Genomic DNA, 10,000 nt, shown 5'->3' with positions numbered 1-10,000 from the left:
AACTCTGGAAATATGTCTATTTGACAAGTATGCAAGATATTGATAGTAAACAACAGCTTATTGTTCCAGGCATCATCTTTTTAACATAGGGATACTATCATAAATGTGTCCAAAATAAAGACAACTTGCGATACATTCAATTCCTTTCATTTTAGCTTGAGGTTGGTTTACTGTAATATATTATAGAATAGTCTGAAAAAAACTTCTGAACAAAACCTTGTCTTTTATCCTCAGGTATGTCAGGTGCATCAAGCCGAACAAAAGCAAATCTTCCGACTCCTACGATGAATTGATGGTGCTCGACCAGCTGCGGTATTTGGGCATGAACGACATCATCAGGATCCGCAAGGAAGGATTCCCCATTCACATGACCTTCACAGATTTTATCACCAGATACTTCTGCCTCAATTCGAAGCGCAGATACCCAACTCCCAAAGACCATGTGTGGTGTGTAGTGAACTCGGTTACTGCCGTTGAGATAATAAGACTCTTGGGTGTTATTTCCTCCTGTTCTTGAGTTGATGTTACCATTTTAGAGCAGATTTAGGGGTGAAAATAACAAAAACAAGGAGCCTTTTTTTACCCTCAATTTTTCAACCCATGCCTTTTTTAAGCTGTATTGTGTTTTTCCTTCCAGTGACATAATGAAGGGCCAGAATCTACCACCAAAGGAATGGCAAGTGGGGAAGACCAAAGTGTTCATTCGGCAGAATGTGTACGAACCCTTAGAAGACCATCGTGTCACCACCATGCGTGATGCAGCTGTGAAAATCCAGGCTGTGTATCGCATGCACAAACACAAAATAGGTTTGTTGAGAACTTTGAGATTCTCTCTCTTTCTCTTTCTCTTTCTCTTTCTCTTTCTCTTTCTCTTTTTCTCTCTTTCTGTCTCTTTTCTCCTCATAGATAACTATGACCATGTTATGAACATGTCAAAAATTGTGGATTTCTTCATAATCATTCTTGTGAACATCAATTTACAGAATATGACAGAATACGAGCAGCATGTATAAACATCCAAAATCGCTATCGTGGTTGGAGGCTAAGGCTCGTGTTCCTGAGAAAGAGGCGAGCAGCAGTCATTATTCAGTCTAACGTCAGAGGAATGTTTGCTAGAGAGGTAATGTTAAGGGAACTTTTTTTTCCTAGAAATAATCCATACAGTGATGAACCTAAATCCACTGAAAGAAAATATGGAACTTGTGTTGTATTACAGTTATGTATTTTAATGATCACTTTTCAAGGTGCTTATTCTCTGTGAAAATAAGGAACTTGCATTGTCATAATACATTGTTAAAATAAATTCACTAATTTTTCAAGGTTGCTAACGCCCTGCGGGAGATGAAGCGCATCGAAGAGGAACAACGCAGACGAGAGAAGCTGGAGGAGGAGAGACGCCAGAGGGAAGAAGAAGCTCTCAAGTTGGCGGAGGATGAGGAGAAGAGAAAGGAGCTAGAGGAGGCTCAGAGGTATCGCTCGGTTGATGCGCAGAGAAATAGAAATCCTTTTGGAAGACTAGTTAAACTGGGATTTTTTTTTTTTTTTTTTTTTTTTTTTTTTTTTTTTTTGTGATAGTGATGTATGTGGGTGATTGTGTTAACAGGAATTTTTTTTACCCTAACACAGATATAACCTCTGTTATGAATTATAATTATTTTTTAGTAAGAGTGATGGGAGATTGCAGAGTGAAGTATTAAATCCTTTGTAATACTGCTAAAGACTAACCTAATAATTTTCTTATTTCTGTATACTATAACCAAAGTTTTTAGCTTTATTAATGATATTAACCCTTCATATTTGATTATAATTTAAAGGGAAAATTCAGACATGATTTATAAACTCCAGATCTAAAATTGACAAGTTTATAGACAAATTTCCCTTGGAATATGATCTCAATACCTATGTTGCATGTTTTTTTTCAAGCTTTTCCATTTAATAAGGATTCACTTTCTTCTATTTCCTTCTATGAGAGAAATGCTGAGCTCTAAATTTGTGAATGCTGGAATCTTTTGCTTTGATAATCTGTCTTTCTATTTGGCCCTAATGCTTGCGTCTTTGTGGGACGAGAGAGAGAGGAAGGCATAAACATACACACATTTGTAAAAATACAATCATGCTCACACACACACACACACACACACACACACACACACACACACACACACACACACACACACACACACACACACACACACACACACACACACACACACACACACACACACACACACACACACGCACACACACACACACACACACACACACACACACACACACACACACACACACACACACACACACACACACACACACACACACACACACACACACACACACACACACACACACACACACACATGTACATTCACACAGTATGTTTACATATTTAACTATACACACTAATATGTGTATAAGTGATGAAAAATTTGAATGGATTGTGCTTGACTATCTCTTTGGGGGAAAAATATTATCATCTTCCTTTCCAAAACTCCAATATGTCTCGTCTTTAGTTGTTAATGCATCTTTTTGTTTCAAATTTGATTCATGGTCTGTTCATTATATCTTCCAGTCTCAGATATAAGTGAATAGTTGTCCCAAAATGCTTATATATTCATACATTTGTGTAGTCTAGCAACTTTTGCTTTTATTTTTGCTTGATTGTGCTCTTGCTTCTCTTTCAAGCAAACAATATGATGGGCTAGCAGCTGTTGGGGAAGGGTGAGTATGCGTTCGGTTCCTTGACATCTGTCTGTATAAGGGAAGCGCTCTAGTATTTGCGGAAATTAACTTTGTCTTTTGATTAACAGTGGTGAAATAGACTCCGTCAGGTTCATTTATTTAGTGATGATGTGAAGGACTTTTGTTGTTGAAAAAGTTGGTGGATAATTAGTCTTGAAGATTATTATTGTCATAAGAAAATGATGTTAATTACTTTTGTTATTGGAATAGTGCCTGTATAATTTTGCAGTGGAAAAGCCAATGTATATTTATTATGTTTATTAAGTCCTTGAATATTATACAGTGTTACAAAAGCTATAGTTTGCATACATCATATTCTCTGGCCTCCATTATGATTTTTTCAAGGTTATTATCTTCAAATACTAGTCTGCTTCTGTTTCTTTACTTTTGAATTACCGATGAATGTCTTTTGGGTGTATACTAGCTTTGTGATTCATGCCTATTTATGGGATTTCATGCTATTCTATCCAGATTTTAGATGATATGTGATATGTTTGCATGTTGGATTTCTTTGGGTCTTGTGTTTTTCTGCTGTGGAAAACTTTTAGAGGATCATTGAATGAAATGGTAGTGAATTCCAGATATTGTAGAATAAAAATCACACTCATGCACACACACATACATACACACACATACACTCGCTCATGAACACGCACATGCACACACGCACACACACACACACACACACACACACACACACACACACACACACACACACACACACACACACACACACACACACACACACACACACACACACACACACACACACACACACACACACACACACACACACACACACACACACACACACACACACACACACACACACACACACACACACACACACACACACATACACTGTTGTACACACAGATATATTGCATTACAGCTCACAGGAAAGATATAGTAGTCTTTTCAGTTTTATAGCTTTAGATTGAAAACCAAAGGAAAGCTCATAGCAAAGGCAAATTGTAACCTTTGTTTCATAAATCCAGGAAAGTGGAAGAGGAAATGGCAACCCTCTCCAACATGGCAGAGACAGTGAACACGCGTCTGGCAACTTCTGGCCCCACAAACCCGGATGACGCGTCTCAGGGCTCAGGCGAAGGGGTAGACCTCGACAACCTGTTCTCCTTCCTGTCGAACATGGAATCGGAGAGACATGTCCTCGATGAAATATCTCGGCAGATGGAAGAACTTGCCGACAACGTAGAAGAGGAGGTTTGTTTTACAGCTTAGAGAAATTGTATGATTTTTTAATTTTTTAAATTTCTGTCAGTCAGGAACCAGTCATAAGGTTATTATCTTGCTTGTCTGTGAAATTCAGTCTAATTCATGATGGGAATCCTTAATACAATAGCAAAATAAAATATGTCTCTATATAGAATTAAATTCTTTGCTTGAATTTTTTTTTTTTTTCTACTTATTTTTTGACACAGAATCCCAATAGATATCTATTTTTTAAATATTACTTCTCTCGCATAGATTGAGGCCCTGAACCGCGGCGAAGGGGAAGGACAGGAATCCCCTCTGCCACCACCACCACCACCTCACGCCCCGGATGCTCTTCCTCCACCTTTGCCACAAGACGTCATTGCTCCACCACAAGGCGAGGAACAAATGCTGCCTCCTCCACCACCCGCATCTTTACCCCCACATCCTGCCCCGGGAACAGCAGAGCAGAAGGCTAATAGAGAGAGTGGCGACGGTCTCCCACTCCCGCCACCTCCACCACAGGTATCAGCCATTTAAGTCGTGCTCTGGTGTTAATTATATTACAGCTATAAGGATGTTTTAACATGTAGATGTAGTTGCATAAGAATAAATTTCTCTTTATTATATATATATACAAATTCTGTTTATATTTTGTTTATAGATGATTGTATTTACAAATTTTTGTTTGAATTCAATATCATAGTGTTTTTACATTTTGCAATTTGTTATGATGTGTCTGTCTTTTTTTACTATATACTATTATCTCCTTCACTACAGATGAATGGATTCCATGAAGATGAGAAACCAAAGGAGCCAATATATGAAACCATTCCTGTTGGCCTGGCAGGATCACAGGGACGAAGGGAACCAAACTACGTATCTGGTCCACCGCCTGCAGGTATCTATAATGACATTAATCAATTTTGTAATGCCATTGGTCCATTATGCTGCTATTGAAGAAGGTTCTTTAAATTTCATCCCAATGGCTAGAGTTGATTTATCATAATGTAATTTTCCTGAGCTTGACAATACATGATTATGTTCAGTTCTCATTTTCATTCTTTTTTGTGTGCTCAAATCATGAAAAATTAATGAAATCACTATGAAATTGTATGATCAACTCATAATTTGTTGCCTGTCAGCCTGCAAGTGTAGTATTGTACAATGTCAGGAATAAAAGGAGTTTATAATCTATGAAAAAAATGGAACTGTTTCCAGGCCCTCCACCTGCTCCTCCCGAGGAAGAGGTTGAGTTAAGAAGACCCAGAGATCAATCTCTTGAACGTCGTCGAAGACCTTCAGGTCAGAAGCGGCCTTCCAGATCCCCATCTGCTCGAAGTCCGTCACGCGTGTCACGATCTGGTACAAGAAGTCCTGTGGTAAGTTAACATCTGATAAAGCTTTATGTATCTCATTGGTTTATAGCTTCTTACATAGTCCAGAGTAAGACACATAAGTCAGTTGCAGTATATATTTTGTTGTAGGACAGTGGTAGTCTAGAGAGAGCCTGTTGATATTGGTACTACTAATCAATTGTAATAAATAGTAACTGGCAGCAGACCAATTCACATATTTTATGTTCACAAGAAACACATTACTAAAGCTAGATCATATATAACATGAATATGTTTGAAATAATCGCAGGTTTGTGCCCCCCCCCCCTTTTTTTTTTATTGACTTTTTGGTAATAGAATTGATTAGAGTATTACATTGGTCAATTTGTTATTATATTATTTGTTGTACCACATTATAGCAACGGGTGAGCAGTCGCAACAATGGTGTGGTAGAAGACCCAGACAGAGTCGAACGGCGCAAGCAGAGGGTTGAGCGTAAGCTTCATGAGCTGGAAGAACTGGAGGAAAACAAAGAGAATGAAAGCCAGAATCATTTTGATATGATTGAGTTTGCAGAAAAGTATTTCAATAATCATGAACGTTCACCAGAGGGTAAGTACTAGTTTGGTCGACCATCTTAGTATTGCACAGTATCAGTAAGTTAATTCTATGATTTGAGTGCCTAATAGTTACTCACTCTTGTTCCCATTGCATCGTTATGGATGACTGAATGATATAACACTCTAAGATAAGACATTAGCCATGTATTACCCAAGTGTTATTAGCCCCTAGATGATAGTATTAACTCTTCTTGTTTCCTGCACCACAGGCACCATCATGTCAACACTGACCCGCAAACGTTCCACAGCCGAGTTCCTTCCCAAGTACGAGCTGATCACGTATTCTCGCTCCTCCATCATTCCTACCTCTCATGTCCACCTGTATGATCCAGAAAACATCAACCTTGCTTGCACAATCTTTAGGGTCTGTATTCACCTCTGCCAGTAATGTAGTCATTATTGTATCATAATTTTTAGTATTGGAAACTCCTGATCAGTTTTGTTCTTGTGGATTTTAGAGTATTAAGAGAGATACCTTTTGAATAACCGTTTGTTAATGTGGATATGCCAGTGCAAAATATTATGATAAATCCTTCCTGACGTAAGTCACTTACCTATATTCCAAAACTTAAAAAAAAAATCAACTTAACAGGACCTGTGCAAATATTGCCGAGGAGAACTGAAACCAGAGCAAGAGATTACAATCGTTCAGAACATTATCACTCATGGCCTGGAGCGGGAGGAGCTGCGCAACGAAATCTACGTCCAGTGCATGCGGCAGGTCACCAATAACCCGAGCACAGAGTCTCTGGAGCGGCTCTGGCTAATGTTGTGTCTCTGTGTTGTGGCTTTCCAGCCAGGAAAACTTCTACATAAGGTACTTGTGCTGTGTATTGTGATTGCTCTTATTGTGTATTGTGTAACTATTTTAATTATTTATGATTTACCCTTTTTGACATTAGTAATAGCTATGATGGTTGTAGAGATTTTTATCTTAAAATCATTATTTTTATTTTTTGTCAGGGAATATATTTATTATCATATTAATTTGATTATTAGTAATAATGGTAATTTTGATTTCTTGGAAGCTTATTTAAGATGTATGATATCCTTACATTTGGGAAAAAATTATTAGGTTTATGATTGTAATTTTCTTATCTAAAGTTATTGAAATGAAATATTATGAATTGTTTTTATATTATGAATTATATTTAAATTAACATATATCGAAGCACTGCTCTGTGGACATTACCCTAAAGTATTTTTCTTTCCCTTATCAGTATTTTGTAAGCTTCCTTCAAAAGAGCCTTAGCCTTGATGGAAAACTGCGCCAGTATGTGCAGTGGTGCCTGGAAAACTGCAAAAATACGAAGGTCAGTTGCAGAAGATTGCCACCATCCTCTGTGGAAATTGCAGCCATGAAGAAACTTGGAACCATTGTGTGCAGGTTAGTTTGTTACATCATAAGAGAATGAGATTGAACTTTTACTGGCTAGCTTTTGCATGTCTTTGATCATGTAATGGAATATTAAGAATTCTTATTTAGTATAGTTGTCATAGAAGTAGGATGTGTTTATTTGTTGTTTTATTTTATTCTAATTTTACTTCATCTCATAAATTCTATGTATTTTAACAGATTCTTCTTCCTGGACGGTCGCACAAAGGCCATCGACGTCCACCCACGGGACACTGCTGGTGATGCCATGCAGAAGCTTGCGGACAGGCTAGGTTTGGCAAACTTAGAAGGCTGGGCGATATATGAATCTGGTCTGGACGGCGATAAGCATGTGAAGATTCATGAGTATCTGTATGATGTGATATCCTCCTGGGAAACGTGAGTGGCTTGGCATTGATGGTTGCCAGAGGGATATATGAAGTGATTGCCTTTATTTCACAGAATCTTTTTATTGGAAATGCTTAGCTTACATTACTAGAAAGAGAAGAATGCAGTTATGGATTGTGTTGCTTTCCCAAATGTGTGGCATATTTCATAAAAAGAAATATATTCCATATGTTTTACAGTAAGAAAGAGAATGGAATATAGCAATTTTGATAACTTCTCTCTGGATACAATTTTTAAATCCCATGTCCCATATTACTGAATCTCACTGGATTTTACAACATTGAAATAACTATTTGTGGCATAAACAGTGAGTAATGTATCTCATTTGTTCCCTTTTCAGAAAACAACAAAAGGTTGGGAGCTCAAGTAACTACGGAACTCTCAACAAACGCTCCTCACAGACAGTCAGCTCTGGCGAGAACAGATTCGTTTTCCGCAAGCGTCTCTTCCGCTCCCCTCGTGAGATTCCAAGCGATCCAGTGCAAGTGAACCTCTTATATGCTCAGGCAGTGTATAGTGTAGTAAGAGTAAGTATGATTTTAAGAGTATGCAAAGTGCCTGAAACATTTTAGTTCTAGTTATTTTTACTGTTTGAATAGTTTTTATTTGAGACACATGCAGTAGTATGAGTAACAGGAAAACAAATAACTTATATACTGTGAAGTTAATTTCTCTCGTTAAAATATCAATTGTCAGTCTTTGAAGCCCACACATCAGTAAATGCAGTCCAAGTAATAAATAAACAGGTTAATGGTTGATGTTCCTTTGTTAGATTCTTTCAAAATGCTTCATGATGTTTCTCGACATTATGATCTATGTGCTAATGTTCTATCCCCATTTATTGCTTATAGGCTGATGACTTCCCCATTAATGAGAAAGTAGCACTTCAGTTAGCTGGGCTACAGGCACAGGTGGCGCTGGGTGATCCAAAGGATGGTAAGACTGAATTTTATGCAGATATTCAGTCCTATCTGCCATCTCGCATAGCTCAATCAAGAAAGCAGGCTGACTGGGTAAGTGTTTGTATTCATCTTTTGTAATTAAGCAGGTATTAGGAACTAAGAGTTTTATTGGTGTACCATAAACCAATTTCCATTTCATTAAAAGACTTGATTAAATCAGAGAAAACAAATTGATCTTGCCTTCAGAATATTTATTGATTAAAAAATCCCTCAATAAACATTTACAGACTAAGACTAAAGTTTTATTCTCTCCTCAGGTACCAGTGCTTGGACAGGCACACAGGCAGTATGGCACTGGCAAGACAGACATTGTGGCGAAAGTATGGTATCTGACATGTGTCATGCAGTTCCCTCTCTATGGGACCACAATGTTCCAAGTCTCATATAGAGGATACTGGTCTTATGGCAACACACTCATCCTGGGTGTCAACTGTGATGGCATTGCCATGATCAAACCAGATGACAAATTCATTCTTTATGAGTATAGATACTGTGACATAGAATCCATCTTTTTAGACCCGAGGTAAGTGAAACATACCTTTTAAACTGGTGTTTATGCTTTTACATTTAACTCTAAACCAGTCATAATTCTGAGCCATCAGGTTCTCTTATTAAATGATTTACTGTAACAAGTACTAATGACACCAGTAGATATATTCTCTTTAACATGTAGTTTTGTTTATATGTTGAGATAGATGAAAAATGAATCTTATACATTTGTATACCCACCTCATAATGTCCTTTTTATTTTCAGTGACAACTTCATCACTATAAACCTCTTAAGAACTCTGCCAGATGCACACAAATGCTTTGTTTTTGAGACCAAAGAAAAGGAAGAAATAGGCTTCCTAATAGCTAGTTATTCTCCACTTCTGGCATCGTGGATAAAAGACATGGACTCTAATAAGAAGGTAAGTGTCTGTTGAGTCTTCTATATCAATGTTTTGTTTGGTACATGTTCTTTGTTAATTGAATGTAACGTTGATATGGTTGATTACTTGTGAAATAGTTTTTGTCTCTGCTTTTCCTTTTATTTGAAATTCTTGAAATTAACTTCTTGTTAGTTCTAAATTTATCTAATTTTAATTCATCTAAACATAAAATAGGGTTAACACATGATTACATTTTACAGGTGAAGCAGATTACGGGTGAAGATCGAATAAGATTGTATTACAACCTGGTGCATGCACGAAGGCAAATCATTGATGCCAATATCCTCAGGAAACCTCAGGACCAGGGTGGGAACTTCTTTGTCAGTACCTTGAGGAGGTTAGTACAGATATGGTCATTTTGACTTCTCGTGTCTGCATATTAACGTTTTAAGGTTTTTGAGTGAAGTGGTAT

At 37.4% G+C, this 10,000-nt stretch overlaps 1 protein-coding gene across 2 annotated transcripts in view; it reads left to right on the top strand.

Moving 5' to 3' along the window:
- The window catches only part of Myo81F (unconventional myosin 81F), a 24,627-nt gene that overhangs the window by 7,915 nt on the left and 6,712 nt on the right, over nucleotides 1-10,000 (top strand). Inside the window, exons 11-29 of one of the 2 annotated variants that reach the window (XM_086534053.1) lie at nucleotides 235-447; nucleotides 638-807; nucleotides 984-1,120; nucleotides 1,321-1,469; nucleotides 2,683-2,718; nucleotides 3,738-3,963; nucleotides 4,228-4,479; nucleotides 4,735-4,855; nucleotides 5,176-5,336; nucleotides 5,711-5,903; nucleotides 6,121-6,275; nucleotides 6,504-6,728; nucleotides 7,132-7,298; nucleotides 7,488-7,685; nucleotides 8,035-8,221; nucleotides 8,546-8,707; nucleotides 8,914-9,179; nucleotides 9,411-9,567; nucleotides 9,789-9,925. In XM_086534053.1, the coding sequence (XP_086390179.1) occupies nucleotides 235-447; nucleotides 638-807; nucleotides 984-1,120; nucleotides 1,321-1,469; nucleotides 2,683-2,718; nucleotides 3,738-3,963; nucleotides 4,228-4,479; nucleotides 4,735-4,855; nucleotides 5,176-5,336; nucleotides 5,711-5,903; nucleotides 6,121-6,275; nucleotides 6,504-6,728; nucleotides 7,132-7,298; nucleotides 7,488-7,685; nucleotides 8,035-8,221; nucleotides 8,546-8,707; nucleotides 8,914-9,179; nucleotides 9,411-9,567; nucleotides 9,789-9,925 (3,312 nt within the window). The remainder of the gene's footprint in view (nucleotides 1-234; nucleotides 448-637; nucleotides 808-983; nucleotides 1,121-1,320; nucleotides 1,470-2,682; nucleotides 2,719-3,737; nucleotides 3,964-4,227; nucleotides 4,480-4,734; nucleotides 4,856-5,175; nucleotides 5,337-5,710; nucleotides 5,904-6,120; nucleotides 6,276-6,503; nucleotides 6,729-7,131; nucleotides 7,299-7,487; nucleotides 7,686-8,034; nucleotides 8,222-8,545; nucleotides 8,708-8,913; nucleotides 9,180-9,410; nucleotides 9,568-9,788; nucleotides 9,926-10,000) is intronic. The other variant, XM_086534060.1, reaches the window with a different exon arrangement.

The sequence above is a fragment of the Penaeus japonicus genome, unplaced genomic scaffold (assembly GCF_977035675.1).
Source record: "Penaeus japonicus unplaced genomic scaffold, GWHDUDI00000001_assembly GWHDUDI00000003, whole genome shotgun sequence".
In the NCBI taxonomy this organism is placed as follows: Eukaryota; Metazoa; Arthropoda; class Malacostraca; order Decapoda; family Penaeidae; genus Penaeus; species Penaeus japonicus.
This window is presented reverse-complemented; position numbering and strand designations above follow the sequence as displayed.